Below are 17,744 nucleotides of genomic sequence, written 5' to 3'. Positions count from 1 at the left end.
GGGAATGGGGTGGGGATCGGGTGGGGGCTGACTGGGCGATGTGTGCAGGTATGTCTACAAAAGTTTGTATCCCACTATGATGTATGAATACAGTGCACCAATAAAATAAATAAATAAATTAATTAATTAATTTAATTTAATTAAATAGGGTTGGGGAGGTATAACTAGGAGAAAGAACACTCTTGGGTTCGACCACTAGTACTAAAAATAAAATAAATAAAATTATCTGGATCTTTATAGTGGTTTTCTTTTTTTTTCTTTTTCTTTTTTTTTTTGTGGTACTGAGGTTCCTGGAAACCCTTCTATCTCTGGGCTACACTCCCAGACCTATTCTATATTTTTAATTGGAAACAGGGTCTCCTAAGCCAGCACAGCTGGCTTCAAACCTGCTCGATCCTCCTGTCTCTCTCTCCCAAGCATGGGGATTACAAGCATGCACCACCCAACAGTGATTTTCTATTAAAAAAAAAAAAAAAACATAGAATGAAGCCGGGCGTGGTGGCACATGCTTGTAATTCCACCTACTTAGTGAGGCCCTCTACAACTCAGTTTCAAAAAAAGAATAAAAAATAGGGCAGGGGGTGTAGCTCAGAGATTGAATGCCCCTGGGTTCTATCCCCAGACCTGCCAAAAAAAAAAAAAAAAAGGAATGGGCATAAATTATACCCCAATATTATAACAGTTGGTATGATTAGAAATAACTTTTTAAAAATTCTTCTATATTTTCTTGAATATGACAAATGTACTTTCTTTTTATATGTGTGTGTGTGGTACTAGAAACTGAAACCCAGAAGTGTTCTACCACTGAGTTTTACCTCTAGCCCTTTTTATTTCTTGTTTTTGAGATCAGGTCTCACTAAATTGCCTAAGTTAGCCTCTAATATATAAACCTCCTATCTCAGCCTCCCAAGTATTGAGATTAAGAGAACAACACCCAACTAATTTGTGTACTTTTTCTTAATTAAATATTAAATAATTAGGTTTGTGATGCTTTAAAGTTAATTTCCATCTAATTCCACTAATTTTCAACACTAAATATAAAATAAACACTTTTTATAATTTTAGTATTAAGCAAAACTCAAAAACAGTCATTTAAGTCCAATTTTTTACTTTATACAATACTCAACATAAGCTTAATCTAAATTAACCATAACAAATAAAACAGATATACTAAAATCTTTTGCCAGACAAAAAGGTCAACTTATTAGTCTTGCCTTAAATGTGTTTCTGTTTCTTCCAGATTTTCTATTTGTTTTAACATCTTTTCTTCTTCCTTTTTGCTGTTCTGAAGAGAAAATCAACATTGTTTATATCAAGTAATTGTTTCAACAAAAGTAAAACTGAAAATAATATTTAAAATCTTTATCTGTCACATAAAATTTATTTAGCTATATATAAGCAGGAAATGAGCTACTTGAAAATTCCACACTATTTTTCAAGTTTTATATTAATTATTCTTCTAAGACTCTCAATATAGCAGCTAACTAAACATGTTTAATTCTTAATGGTATTTTGAGTCTCATATCCTTTGTTCATATTGTTCTGCTTCAAGAAACGCTTTCCATTCACTATTACCTACTGAATTCATAATTCTACTTTCAAGGCCAAACTCAATGCTATGTTCTCTGAACCTTTCTCCTTCCACCAAGGCAAAATACTGTGACCTCCAATAACACTTAGTCCCATTAAAACACATATGATATACTATGCTATTTTAAGTTGAGTGCTTAGCTATTTTTCTAAGTTGTAAACTCTTGAGAAAAAATGGTATTATAGTCATCATTGTATCTTCCACAGTCTTCTGATTTAATAATAGTTGACTAAATACTTTATAAAAATCTTAATGCTTAAAATTATAATAAGTTTATCTATAGATAGCTTCTATATTCTGTGGGTCATTATTACCATCTAAGATTAAAGATTAATCTCTAAAATAATCATTTTTTTTGGAGGTAATCTACAGACCTCCCCTCCTCCTTTTTTTTTTTCCCCCAGTACTGGGGACGGAACCCAGGGACATTCTACCTCCGAGCTACACTCCTAGCCCAATTTTTTATTCTTTACTCCTGACTCAGCCTCCCAAATGTTGCGATTACAAGTGTGCGCACCATGCCCAGCTAAAACTCCCTAATTTTAGAGATAAAAACTAATTCAGTGGTACTTTCACACTTGATCTTAGCCAAAAGGCTGAGAAGTGATCAGTAGCATTTTCATTTTCAACTCACATTAATATCTTCTTGATGCTTCTTGAGTTCTAGTGCCATATCACTTGTTTCTTGTGCTAGTTCTTGGTTCTCTAGTGAAAGCTTGTTGCAACTTGCAGCCAATTCGGTGTTCTTAAGCCTATTTTTTAAATTACATCAAAAATATTTACATATGCAATAATATAATGGCATAAGATTTAATTCAATATAATCTTAGGAGACAGAAAGGAAAAGCTAGGTATATAAATAAAACAAAATTTGCCAGTAGTTGGTAATTCCAGAAGCAGGTGTAGGTCCATGCTGATCCATTACATTATTCCCTCTACTTTGTACATGTTTTAAATTTTTCCAGACTTCCGGGAAGATTGCGACGGAGGAAAGCGGCACTTACAAGTCCCGCTAACAATCCAACTTTACTACCACAAAACCAGTGCCTTTCAGAGCCAGAAAACACCACCAGCAAAGAAATAAAAACGGTAAATACAAGGGACAGAGAAAAAGGGCTGGAAAAACAAGACACCAGAAAAAAAAACCAGCCTGAAGTGCCCCGCCCGCGCAGCACAGAGAGGCCGGAGCAGCCGGAGCGGCCAGAGCCGCAGCGCGGATTGGGGGGAGCCGCGGAGCGGAGCGGCCTGAGCAGCCGGAGCAGCCAGAGCCACGTCGCGGAACGGCCGGAGCTGCCGGAGTGGCCAGACCCATGGTGCAGAGCAGCCGGAGCCACGGTTCAGAGCAGCCGAGCAGAGCGGCCAGAGCAGCCGAGCGGAGCAGCCAGAACAGGTGGAGCAACCAGAGCCGCAGCGCGGATTGGCTGGAGCGGCGGCACGGAGTGGCCGGAGCCACGGAGCGGAGCAGCTGGGGCAGCCAGAACTGAGCGGCCAGAACAGCTGAGTGGAGCAGCCAGAGCAGCCGAGCAGATCCCTTTGTTGATCCAAAGGGACCAACAATCTCTTCAAGAAAGTAATAGCAGAAAATTTTCCAAACATAGAGCAAGAGGTCGATACACAGGTCCAGGAAACTTATAGAACTCCCTTTAGACAGGATCAGAGAAGAGGATCCCCACGCCACATAATTGTCAAAATGACTAATGTGGAAGCCAAGGAGAGAATCTTAAAGGCAACAAAAACAAAAGGCCACGTGACATACAGAGGCAAACCAATTAGAATCACTCTAGACTTCCCAAACCAAGTTATGAAAGCCAGAAGGGCTTGGAGTAACATATTCCAAACTCTGAAAGAAAACAACTTCCAGCCAAAAATTTCCTACCCAGCAAAACTATCCATCAAATTAGATGGGGAAATAAGAAGCTTCTATGACAAACAGCAACTGAAGGAATTTATGTCTTCAAAACCAGTGCTAGAGAAAATACTCAAGGAGATTAACTGCAAAGAGGAAATGGGTAATACATGCCAGAACCAAAGAAACAAGAATTCCCATCCAGCAGACAACTAAGCAAAGAAGAATAAACAGTATCTTAAACAGAAATAAGATCTTAACATGTTGGGAATTAAAAATTATCTCTCTATAATCACACTGAATGTAAACGGCCTCAACTCCCCAATAAAAAGACATAAAGTGGCAAAATGGATTAAAAGCCAGAATCCATCCATCTGCTGCTTACAAGAAACACACCTTACAAGTAAAGATAGGAACAAACTCAAGGTAAAGGGCTGGAGCAAGGTGATCCATGCTAATGGTACTCGAAGAAAAGCAGGAGTAGCAAATATGATATCAGACAAGTTAGACTTCAAACCCAAACTTATTAGAAGAGACAAAGAAGGTCACATTTTACTGGTAAAAGGAATAGTCCAGCAAGAGGAAATGACAATAATCAACATCTATGCCCCAAACATAGGGGCAGCTACTTTCATAAATCAAACTCTTTGTGACATGAAGTCACACATAAATCCCAACACAATAATACTGGGAGACTTCAACACACCTCTCACAATACTAGACCGATCTTCCAGACAAAGGGTCAGTAAAGATGTCTCACAACTAAAGAACACCATTAACCAAATGGACCTGTTGGACACATATAGAATATTTCACCCAACTACAGCAGAGTTTACATTTTTCTCAGCTGCTCATGGAACTTTCTCCAAAATAGATCACATCCTGGGACACAAAATGAGCACTAGCAAATTTAAAAAATGTTACATACTTCCCTGTGTCATTTCAGATCATAATGGAATGAAACTAGAAATCAACTATAAGAAGACCCAGAGAAACAACATAAACATGTGGAAACTGAACACCACACTTCTGAATGAAGAATGGGTCATAGAAGATGTAAGAGGTGAAATCAAGAAATTTCTAGAAACAAATGAAAATGAAGAAACAACATATCAAAACCTCTGGGACACTTTGAAGGCAGTATTAAGAGGAAAATTTATAGCACTGAGTGCTCACATAAGAAAAACAGAAAATCTTCAAATAAATAACCTAACGACACACCTCAAAGCCCTTGAAAAGCAGGAACAATTGAACCCCAAAGCCAGCAGAAGACGGGAAATTATTAAAATTAGAGAAGAAATTAACGAAATAGAGAATAAAAAAACAATACAGAAAATCAACAAAACCAAAAGCTGGTTTCTTGAAAAAATTAACAAGATTGATAAACCACTAGCCAACCTAACTAAAAAAAAAGAATCAACCCAAATTATGAAGATAAGAGATGAAAAAGGAGACATTACTACTGACAGCGTAGAAATCCAGAGGATTACCAGAAACTACTTTGAAAAACGATACTCCAACAAAATGGAAAATCTGGAGGAAATCGACAACTGCCTAGATAAATACAACCTTCCTAAACTGAGTCAAGAAGATATAGAACACTTAAACCAACCAATAACAATCAAAGAGATTGAAATAGCAATAAAGAGCTTACCATCAAAGAAAAGCCCAGGACCAGATGGTTTCCCAAGTGAATTCTATAAAACCTTTATAGGAGAACTAATCCCAATACTACTCAAACTATTTGGGGAAATAGAAAAAACCAGGACTCTCCCAAATACATTCTATGAAGCCAACATCACACTAATACCCAAACCGAATAAAGACAGTTCAAGGAAGGAAAACTACAGGCCTATATCTCTAATGAACTTGGATGCAAAACTATTAAACAAAATACTAGCAACACGCATTCAAAACCACATCAAGAAAATCATTCACCATGACCAGGTAGGGTTCATCCCAGGGATGCAAGGCTGGTTCAATATACGAAAATCAATCCATGTAATTCATCATATAAACAGAATCAAAGACAAAAACCACATGATCATCTCAATAGATGCTGAAAAAGCATTTGATAAAATTCAACATCCATTTATGATAAAAACACTGCAGAGAATTGGAATAGAAGGAACATATCTCAACATTATTAAGGCAATCTACAATAAGCCTGCTGCCAACATCATATTAAATGGGGAAAAACTTCAAGAATTCTCCCTAAAAACTGGAACGAGACAAGGATGTCCACTATCACCACTTCTCTTCAATAAAGTCCTAGAGACTCTAGCCAGAGCAATAAGGCAAGAAAAGGAAATCAAAGGAGTACAAATAGGAAAAGAAGAACTTAAGCTTTCACTATTTGCAGATGACATGATACTGTATTTAGAAAACCCAACAAACTCAACCAAAAGGCTTAAAGAACTGATCAATAAATTCAGCAAGGTATCTGGATACAAAATCAATCTTAAAAAATCAGAAGCTTTCCTGTACACCAACCATAAATCCACTGAAAAAGAAATTCAGAAAGCACTTCCACTCAGGATCTCCCACAAAAAAATAAAATACCTAGGAATAAACTTGACCAAGGAGGTAAAAGATCTCTACAAAGAAAATTATAAAACACTGAAAAAAGAAATCGAAGAAGATCTTAGAAGATGGAAAGACCTTCCATGTTCATGGATTGGCAGAATAAATATCATTAAAATGGCCATCCTCCCAAAAGTGATCTACAGATTTAATGCAATGCCCATTAAACTACCAAGATCATTCCTCACAGACATAGAAAAATCAGTCCTTAAATTTATATGGAATAACAAAAAGCCCAGAATAGCCAAGGTAGTTCTCAGCAACAAAAACCACGCAGGAGGAATCACAATACCTGACTTTAAACTATACTACAAAGCCATTGTAATAAAAACAGCATGGTACTGGCAAAAGAACAGATATATAGACCAATGGAGCAGAATAGAAGACCCAGAAACAAGTCCACACACTTTCAGCCAATTGATTTTTGACAAAGAGGCCAAAAACATACACTGGAAAAAAGATAGCCTCTTCAACAAATGGTGTTGGCAAAACTGGTTAACCATATGCAGAAAATTGGATGTTAATCCCACTTTTTCACCCTGTACAAAAGTCAACTCACGATGGATCAAAGACTTGGAAATTAAACCAGAGACTTTGAAGCTCCTTGAAGAGGGCATAGGTCCAACACTACAACACATAGGCACAGACAAACATTTCCTCAACAAGACCCCAAAGGCACAACAAATTAAAAGGAGAATCAATACATGGGATTGCATGAAACTGAAGAGCTTCTGTTCAGCAAAGGAAACTATCAAGAATCTCAATCGAGAGCCAACAGAATGGGAGAAGATTTTTGCCACCTACACCACTGATAGAGGACTAATATCTAGAATATACAGAGAACTCAAGAAACTCAACACTAAGAAAACAAAGCATCCAATAACAAAATGGGCAAATGAACTAAATAGACACTTCACAAAAGAAGAAATTCAAATGGCCAATAAATGCATGAAAAAATGCTCAACATCACTGGCAATCAGAGAGATGCAAATCAAAACTACCCTGAGATTTCACCTAACTCCAACTAGAATGGCCATCATTCAAAACACAAACAACAACAGATGCTGGCGAGGATGTGGAGAAGTGGGAACTTTAAGACATTGTTGGTGGGACTGCAAATTAGTGCAACCACTTTGGAAAACAGTATGGAGAATCCTCAGAAGAATGGGAACAAATCTACCATTTGATCCAGCAATACCACTGTTGGGTATCTACCCAAAAGAAAAGAAACCAAACTACCAAACTAATGCATGTGTATCTATGTTCATAGCTGCACAATTCACCATAGCCAAACTATGGAACCAGCCAAGATGTCCATCAACAGATGAATGGATTACAAAACTGTGGGATATGTACACAATGGAATTTTACTCAGCCATCAAAAAAAAAACTCAATTACATCATTTTCAGGGAAATGGATGGAACTGGAGGACATTATGCTAAGTGAGATTAGTCAGGCACAAAAAATAAGAAATCAGATGCTTTCCCTAATATGTGAGAGTTAGGGAGAAAAGAGGAGTAAACAAGACAACCTAAAGGAGGAGAAATGAGGGGGGAAGAGGAAAATCTCTAAAGCTCACAATGTACTTAAACATATCGAAGTCAATCACTAAGCCAAGCAAGGGAGGGAGGAATGGGGAGGGAATGGGGTGGGATTTGGATAGGGGTTAAATCAGCGATGAGTACATGTTTGTACACACAAGTTTTTTACCCCAATAAGTTGTATGAATATAATGCACCAATAAAAAATTTTTTTTTAATTTTTTTCCATATTGTTTTCAAAGTCATACAATATGCTTTCTTGCATATTCTCCACACTCTCATTTCCCAATACTTTTCCACAGATTCTGAAGGGTATATTATTTTCTTCACATAGCTTTTTTCTCTATAATAATCTGTCTCAGAAATTATTTCAAACTTCTGATAATTTGATTGGAGTAATACATGATACATAATATATTTTAATAAAAATTAATAAAATTATATTTAACTTTTGTACACAAAAATTAAGTGTTCTTACAAGGTATTTACTTCTGAGTAATAATGCAATAATTATTTCCTACATTTAACTTCCAAACTAAATTTACTAAGTAAAATTTTATTTAATATTTTATTTGGACAAAGTAAGAAATAAATTTGGATCTTGACTTTTTTATCAATATAAACCTATTAAATATTTTAGGGGAAAAAACACAAAACAACTAGTTAAAACTATAAATTAAGCTGGGTACGGTGGTCATGCCTGTAATCCCAATACTTGAGAGGCTGAGAGAGGAAGAGCATAGGTTTGAAGCCAACCTCATCAGCTTCCTGAGGATCTCAGCAAGTTGTTGAGACTTTGTTTCTAAATTAAAAATAAAATGGGCTGGAGATATAGCTTGGAAGTAGAATGGAACTGAGTTCAATCACCAGCACAATACATAAAAACACAAAAAAAATTACAAATTATTATTTTTATAAGAAACTAAATACCTCCAAAAAAGATAATAAAATTATCCATTAGTAACTGTAGGTTCTGTTTCCATGTAGTCAACCAACTACAAACTAAAAATATTCAGGAAAAAGGTGTACCTATACTAAACATACAGACTTTTTCCTCACATCATCCCTGTACAATACAGTCTAACAGTAATTTGCATAGCTTTTGTATTATATTAGGTATAAGTAACCCAGAGTTGATTTAAAGCATATGACATGACATATATAAACCATATGCAAATATTTTTCCATTTTAGATAAAGGAACTTAAGAATAGACAGATGTAGGTATCCTCAAGGTTCCCAAAACCCATCCCCCACAAATACCAAGGAATAACTACATTATGATTTCTAAAGGGGCTTAATTACCTATATACTATTTTTATGTCAATAAGTACTTCCTTTAGTGATGAAACTGGTAATTTATTTGATCTCTAATTCAGAACAAATTCCAACTTCAAATTCATTAATATGAGCATAATTTGCTAATTTATTATTTACTATCAAAAAGCTTAGTGATTGAATATATAATCTATATATAGATACATGGAAACATACTTCTCTTTTTCAAGCTCAGTTTTCAGATCTGAAACCTGTTCTGAACAATGCTGTTTACTTGTTGCAATGACAGTTAATTTTATTTCCAAATCATGTAATTCTTTCTGCAAAATAAATGTATATAATTATGCAAATGTTTTTCAGTTAAAAGGTATGGTCATTTTAAGTAATTAGGTCATTTATCTGGCAAAAATTTTCCAGGATATGTCAATTATCTTAAATTTAAATGCACTGAATGTGATAATCATTTTAATTTTAAAACAATGAGCAATAACAAAGGCAACATAAGTAAAGTATTTCTTGATGTTCTGAAAATCAACCAGAAAAATTAAATTTACTTAGTACAAAATATTTTTAACAATTTTACTCTACAAAGTAATTAATTTCAATTAAAATGGTATAATATTATAAAAAAGCATATTAATGGAATCACATAGTATTATAAAAAACTAAGATGTTCTTATTATTTTAAAAAGACAGTTGTAATCCCAGTATTTGGGAGAGTAAGACAGTAGGATTGAAGGTTCAAGGCCAGCCTTCCTTAGCTATTTAGTTAGACCCTGTTTCAAAAATTAAAAGTAAAAAGGACTGAAGTATAGTTCAGAGGTAGAATGCCCCTGGGTTCAATACCCAGTTAACATGAATGTGCACACACATCCACACACAATTTGTTATTTTCTCAATATTGTTTCTCTTTGTTAAAGTGTACTGATTTTAGCTGGGCATGGAGGCACATGCTTGTAATCCCAGTACTTGGGAGGCTGAGACATAAGGATCACAGGTTTGTGGCCAAACTCAGCAACTTGTGAGGCCCTCCACAACTTAGTGAGACCCTGTTTCAAAATAAAGAATAAAATAGGGCTGGAGGTGTTGCTTAAAGGTAGAATGTCTCTGGTTCCAATCCCCAGTATTGTAAAAAAAAAAAAAAAAAAAAAAAAGACAGTTGTAATTCTGTTGTGGCTTGAAAACATATTCTAAATTCTAAAACTATAATATGATCACTATAAAAATATTATAAACTAAGAACCTAACTTGTAAAGGATAAATTACACATGTAAGAAATACTCAAGCTGGGCACGGTGACACACACCTATAATCCCAGTACTTGGGAAGCTCAGAGTTCGCAGCTAGTCTCAGCAATTTACCGAGGCCCTCTGCAAATTAGTGAGACTCTGTTTTCAAAATTAAAAAATAAAAGTAGGTTTCTCCTCCATTATCTGGAGTCCCTCTTATAACCCAATTATTCCCTATACTATACATATTAAAAAAATATATGATCCATCATTTTCTGTGACTGGGTAATCTCACTTAACACAATGTTTTCCAGGTCCTTCCATCTTCTTGCAAATGTTATAATTTTGTTCTTTACTGCTGAGCAGAATTCCATTATGTGTCTTTCTCATAATTTTATAATCCATTAATCTGTTCATGGACACCTAGGTTGGTTCCATAATTTGGCTATTGTGAACTGTGCTGCTATGAACATGATTATGCATGTAATGGTTATGTAATTCTCATGGTTATGCATGCATGGTTATGAGTAACTCTTTGGAACTGGTTTCTAACTCTTTGGAAGGATACCCAGTAGTGGTATAGTCAGATCCATTCCCAGTTTTCTAAGGAATCTCCACACTGATCTCCATAGCAGCTAAACTAGTTTGCAATCAGTGAAGGTAGGAAGATCTAAGGGTAGGAGAAAGGAAGACTGAGGTTCATTAATGAAAATACTACCATCAACTATGTGTACATGTGAGTATACCAATGTCAATGTGGATACTCTGTATTGGGTGAGAGGATAACAGGAATGCAGGGAGGGAAGGTGTCACCAAGTGCTTATGTGCATGTATGTCATTGTCAACATGATTTACATTATGATGCATAATGCACCAATAAAAGCACAAAAAATCAAATAAAAAAGTAGGGCTAGGGTATAGCTCAGAGGTAGAATGTCCCTGAGTTCAATCCCCAGGAGCACAGTAAAAAGAAAAGAAAAACAAATACTCGAGATATGCCAGGCATGGTGACACACACTTGTAATCCCAGCATTTGGGAGGCTGAGACAGGAGGATCACAGTTTGTGGACAGCCTCAGCTACTTAGTGAGGCCCTCTGGAACTTGGTAAGACTATGTTTCAAAATTAAAAAAAAAAACTGGGCATAATGGCACACGCTTGTAATCCCAACATTCAGGAGATGGAGACAGGAGGATCACAATTCACAGACAGCCTCAGCTACTTGGCGAGGCCATTCCCAACTCAGTGAGACCATTTTTCAAAAATAAAAAGACTAAAATTAGGGATGGGGTGTAGCTTGAAGGTACAGTACCCCTGGGTTCCATCCCCAGTACTGCAAATAAATACATACATACATACATACATACATACATACATACGTAATCTCATTGAGTGAAGGTCAGAGGTAGAATGCCCCTGGGTTCTGTCCCCAGTACAGGGGGAAAAAAATACTCAAGATATCAACTATTTTAATTGATATAAATCACAGTATTATACATCGGATATATTTTTTGCAGGTCTGAGCTACACCCCCTGCCCTATTTTTTATTTTGAAACAGGGTCTCACTAAGTTGCAGAGAGCCTCACTAAATAGCTAAGGCTGCCCGTAAACTGCGATCCTCTTGTCTCACCCTTCCAAATGCTGAGATTACAAGAGTGAGCCACTATGCCCGGCATAGGATATCTTAATGTTGACCTTTCCCACATTATGAGAATTTTTTATAGGTGTGTTTTAAAACAATTATTAGCTTTTTATTTTTGTGGCACCAGAGACTGAATCCAGGGGTGCTCTACCTCTGATATATATCGTGAGCCCTATTTTATTTATTTTGATTTAGGGTCTTGATACATTAGTGCACTAGTCTTTAACCTGCAAACCACCTTGAACTTGTCTCGGTCTCTCCTCCCTGTGATTACAAGTATGCATCATAGAGCCTGGTGAGCATTTCAAATATAAACAGAAGCATATACATTTTTAAAAATTTGTGAAAAAATATTTTATGAAGAAAATAGCTAAACTATGAACTATTTTATAAATCTATATTCTAGCAACATAATACTTGAATACTCTTAAGCAAACCTCTCTGTTTTGTAAAAGACCAGTTAGTTCTTGTGCTTTTCCTTTTAATTCTTCAGCAATCTTCTCAACTTGTTTCTTTTCATCCAAAAGCTTTTCATTTTCTGCCTACAAAAAAATATTAACAAATCATGAGAGCCAAGCTTCACACACATTCAGAATAATTAAAATTCCCAAATAGAGTTTTTAAAAGAACTATGGTAGCTGAGCACAGTGGTGTACACTTGTAATCCCAGTGGATTACTTGATTATTCAGGAGGTGGAGACTGGAGGACTATAGTCCATGGAGAGCCTCAGCTACTTAGCAAGGCCCTTTGCAACTCAGACAGTTTCAAAAATAAAAAGATTAATGATGTTGGACATATTTTCATGTATCTACTGGCCATTTGTATCTCTTCTTTTGTGAAGAGTCTATTCAATACAGTTGCCCATTTCTTGATTGGGTTGTTTTGCTAGTGTAGTCTTTTGAGCTCTTTATATATTCTGGATATTAGCCCACTGAGTGGTGGCTGGTAAAGATCTCCCACTCTGAAGGTTTTCCTCTAGGTTCTTGATGGTTTCCTTTGATGAACAGAAACCTTTTAGCGTGATGCCATCCCACTTGTTAATTCTTGCTTTAATTTCCTGTACTTTGGAGGTCTTGTTGAGAAAGTTACTCTTTGTGCCTATATATTGTTGAGCCTATGCCCTCCTCTAATAATTTCACAGTCTCTGGTCTAATTTCTAAGTCTGTGATCCATCTCGAGTTGATTCCTGTGCACGGTGAGAGGTAAGGATTTAATTCAATCTTTATACAAATGGATAGTCAGTTCTCCTAGTACTATTTGTTGAAAAGGCTGTCTTTTCTCCAGCATATGAGTTTGGCACCTTTGTCAAAGAATAATTGACTATAGGTGTGTGGGTTTGTTTCTGTATCTTCTATTCTGTTCCACTGGTCTGTATGCCTGTTGTTGTACCAATACCATGCTGTTTTTACTACTATTGCTCTATAGTATAATTTGAAGTCAGGGACTGTGATGCCTCTTGCATGGTTCTTATTGCTGAGGATTGCTTTGGCTATTCTGGGTCTTTTCTTTCTCCATATAAAATTCATGACTGAGCCAGGCATGGTGGGGCATGCTTGTAATCCCAGCACTTGAGACAGGAGAATCATACAGGTTTAAAGACAGCCTCAGCTACTAAGTGAAGCTCTCAGCAACTTAAGTGAGACCCTATTTCCAAATAAAGTATAAAATAGGTCTGAAAGTATAGCCCAGAGGTAGAAAAAACCCCTGGGTCCCACCCCGAGTACCACACACACACAAAAAAAAAATCATGACTGACTTTTCTAGGTCTATGAAGAATGTCATTGGTATTTTGATAGAAATTGCATTGAATCTGTAGATCACTTTTGGAAGAATGGACATTTTGGTATTTATTCTGCTTATACATGAGCAAGGAAGATCTTTCCATCTTCCAAGGTCTTCTTCAATTTCTTTAATGTTTCATAGTTTTCATTGTAGAGGTCTTTTACATCATTGGTTAGGTTTATTCCTAGATATTTTATTAGTTTTTAGGTTATAGTGAATGGAACTGTTTTATTTCTTTCGATGTAGATTCATTGTTGGTATATAGAAAAGCAACTGATTTCTTTAGATTGATTTTGTATCCTGCAACTTTGCTGAATTGGTTAATCAGCTCCACTAGTCTTTTGGTTGAGTTCTTTGGGTCTTCTAGATAACGAATCATGTCATCTTCAAATAAGGATAATTTTGCCGGGCGTGGTGGCGCATGCTTGTAATCCCCGCGCTTGGGAGGCAGAGACAGGAGGATCGCGCAGGTTTGAAGCCAGCCGCGCACGCTGGCTTAGGAGACCCTGTTTCCAAATAAAAATGTAAAAATAGGTCTGGGAGTGTAGCCTGGAGGTAGAAGGGCTTCCAGGAACCCCAGTACCACCAAAAAAAAAAAAAAAAAAAAAAATAAGGATAATTTAAATTCCTCCCTTCCTATTTGCATGCCTTTGATTTCCTTCTCTTGTCTTACTGCTGTGGCAAGAGTCTCGAGGACTATACTGAAAAAAATAAAAAATAAAAGGACTAAAAAATAGGACTGGGGGTGAAGCTCAGAGGTAAAATGCCCAAGTTCCATTCTCATTGCCACAAAAAAATAGGACTATGGTACTCTCCCTAGCTAAAATTCTTTAAAAGGAGGAAATAGGTCATTATTAAGTAAACACAAAATGAAATACAACATAAGATTTAATGGACAAAGTTCTGGAACAAGAGCCATAGTTTTTTTTGTTTGTTTGTTTGGTTTTTTTTTGGTGGTACTGAGAGTGGAACCCAGGGACTTTCTACCTCTGAGATATACTCCTAGACCTATTTTATATTTTATTTGGAAACAGGGTCTAAGTTGCTGAGAGCCTCACTAAGTAGCTGAGGAGGGCTTCGAACCTGTGCAATCCTCCTGTCTCAGCCTCCCAAGCATGAGGATTACAAGCGTGCGCTACCACACCCGGCGTTAAGAGCCATAGATTTTGTTGTTGTTGTTTGGGTACTAGGAATTGAACCCAGAGGTACTCTACCTCTGAGCTATACCTCTAGCCCTTTTTATTATTTTGAAACAGAGTCTTGCTAAATTGCTGAAAGTCTGAGTTTCTGACGCTGGCCTCAAACCTCCTATATATTCCTGCCTCAGTCTCCCAAGTTCTGGGATTATAGGCATGTAGCACCATGCTCAGCATCTGTATAATTTTTATAAATTCTATGGCTCAAGCTGAGCATGATGGTATACACCTGTCATCTTAGTACTTGGGAGGCTGAGACAAAAGAATTGCAGGTTAGAGGACAACTTCAACAACTCAGCAAGATCCTCAGCCACTTTGCAAGAACCTATTTCAAAACAGAAAAGGGCTGAGTATGGTAGTTCATGCCTGTAATCCCAGCAGTTGAAAAACTGAGACAAAAAGACTGCAGTGTCAAGGACAGCCTCAGCAGAAGAGTGAGACTTCCATCAAACTACTGAAACTCTGTTTAAAAAAGAAATAAGCCAGGCATGGTGACATGCTCATAATCCCAATAATTGGGAGGCTAAGACAGGAGAAACACAGGTTTCGTGGCCAACCTCAGCAATTTATTGAGGTGATCTGCAACTTTAGTGAGACCCTGTTTCCAAGTAAAATATAAAATATGGCTAGAGGTGTAGCTCTGGGGTACAATGACCCAGGTTTCATCCCTAGTACCAAAAAAAAAAAAAAATGGAAAGAAGGGAGGGAGGGGTAGGAAGGAAGAAAGAATGGGAAGGAGTGAGTGAGGGAGGGAGGGAGGATGAGCCAGGGATATAAGTTAGAAGTAACTGGGTTCAATCCCCAGTACCACAAAATAATCTGAAGAACAGAGAGGAAAAACATACTGAAAATGAATAACATACCTCAAGAGCCTGTGAAACCGTATGAAAAAATAAAATAGATACATAAAAAATAGAATAAAATATATATATATATATATATATATTTTTTTTTTTTTTTTGGTGGTACTGGGGTTCCTGGAAGCCCTTCTACCTCCGGGCTACACTCCCAGACCTATTTTTACAGTTTATATTTGGAAACAGGGTCTCCTAAGCCAGCGCGCGCGGCTGGCTTCGAACCTGCGCGATCCTCCTGTCTCTGCCTCCCAAGCGCGGGGATTACAAGCGTGCGCCACCACACCCGGCTTAAAAAATATATTTTAAGAAATGAGTCAGGCATAGTGGTACACACCTGTAACCCTAGTACTTGGGTGGCTGAGATAGGAAGATCACAGGTTCACTGCCACTCTCAGCAACCTACCAAGACTGTTTCAAAATTAAAAAGAAAATGTAGCTCAGTGCAAAATGTCCCTGGAATCAAACCCCTGTACCCTTAAAAAGGAAAAAAATGCCCAAAATTTCTCATTTTTGAAGAAAATTAAAAATCTACAGACTCACAAGGTGAATCTCAACTAGAAAAATTCAACTATATTTGTGAATTGCTTAAAAACCAAAGTAAAGACAAAATCTAGGCAATATGTTTGTGAATTTCACTCAATGGAAAACATGGAAGATATTGCCGGGCGTGGTGGCACATGCTTATAATCCCTGTGCTTGGGAGGCGGAGACAGGAGGCTCCTGCAGGCTCAAAGCCAGCCGCACTGGTTTAAGAGACCCTGTTTCCAAATAAAAATATAAAATAGGTCTGGGAGCGTAGCCCAGAGGTAGAAGGGCCTGGTGGCACGCTCTTGTAATCCCAGCATTCCGGAGGCTGAGACAGGAGGATCATGGTTCATGGACAGCCTCAACTATTTAGTGAGGTCCTCCACAACTTTGTGAGACCCTGTTTCAAATAAAAGAATAAAAAATAGGGTAGGGGTGTAGCTCAGAGGTTGAATGCCCCTGGGTTCCATCCCCAGACCTGAAGAAAAAAAAGTATCCCAATGAAGAACAGTACTTGGATCATCAAGAAAAAATAAAGAACATCAAAAATGATAAATATAAGAATATAAACATTTGTTTCCCTTAAGTTCTTTAAAAACAGAGAACTATTTAAAGCAAAAATACATTTTTATTAAAAAATAAAAATAAAAATAAAAATTCATAAAAAGTATGTACTAGCCAGGCTTGGTGGCACACACTTTTAATCCCAGCATTCAGGAGGCTGAGACAGAAGGATCGTGGTTCTTAGCTAGCCTCAGCTACTTAGAGAGGCCCTCTGCAACTCAGTAAGACCCTGTTTCAAAATAAAGAATAAAAAAAAGGGCAAAAAAATAAAAATAAAAATATGTATTTTGCTTCTACTCAGTTTCAGTCAAGAATACAGATAAAGCTGGTATGAATTATTGAATACTAAAATTTAGGGGTCTTGACTATTATACTGGCTAGGTTACTAATTTCTACAATAAATGACAGAAAGTAAAAACATTAAAAAATTTTAGGAAAGTTATACATAACTTTAAAGATAATACTTATTGAAACTATTTGACAAAAATCTTAAGATTATATTATTCATCATTCAATTAAATATATAAATATATAGTTTTTATTGAAGTAGTGAGGAATAAATATTTTCCATTCCCATAAGGAGAAAATGAGAGATTATGTTCAAATTTAAATAAAAATGATTTAAGATGGAAGTAACTATCTTCCAGGAAAAAAAGTACACTGGTGTATATTATGAAGGCCTAATGTTTATTCTCTTCCCATAGAAATTGTTCAAAGGCAGGAGAGATTTTTTTTTTTTACTTCTCTGGGATTGATCAAAGTAACCCTCTTTAAAGATTTCAGTGTTTGTAAATTTCCCAAGGTAATGAGGACTCTAGAGAACTTCACTCTAAGTCTATAAAAGTTATGTTGTCAAGTGAATAAGCTAAAGCTTGAGTAAGAAGCTTAAACATATTGGATAAGAAGCTAACAGAGAAACCAGATGTCTTCATGTGCATGCCACTCTAAGCATGAAGAGATTACTCCAAACAGATTAATTCTAAATATGGTATGTTACTAAGGTAGGCTTAAATAGCCTTCTCAGTGGGGCAGCCTTAGTCCTCCAGGTCCTTCAGGTTGCTGTAACATAATACAATAATCTAGGCAATTTATAAACAACAGAAATTTCT

General features: G+C 36.6%; 1 protein-coding gene across 1 annotated transcript in view; it reads right to left on the bottom strand.

Moving 5' to 3' along the window:
- The window catches only part of SYCP1 (synaptonemal complex protein 1), a gene marked incomplete at both ends in the record, with an annotated part of 133,624 nt that overhangs the window by 56,238 nt on the left and 59,642 nt on the right, over positions 1–17,744 (bottom strand). Inside the window, 4 exons of the mRNA XM_080691508.1 lie at positions 1,215–1,285; positions 2,226–2,343; positions 9,056–9,159; positions 12,148–12,252. Of these exons, the coding sequence (XP_080547634.1) occupies positions 1,215–1,285; positions 2,226–2,343; positions 9,056–9,159; positions 12,148–12,252 (398 nt within the window). The remainder of the gene's footprint in view (positions 1–1,214; positions 1,286–2,225; positions 2,344–9,055; positions 9,160–12,147; positions 12,253–17,744) is intronic.

Source organism: Muscardinus avellanarius (assembly GCF_963383645.1).
Source record: "Muscardinus avellanarius genome assembly, chromosome: 3".
NCBI classification, from domain to species: Eukaryota; Metazoa; Chordata; class Mammalia; order Rodentia; family Gliridae; genus Muscardinus; species Muscardinus avellanarius.
This window is presented reverse-complemented; position numbering and strand designations above follow the sequence as displayed.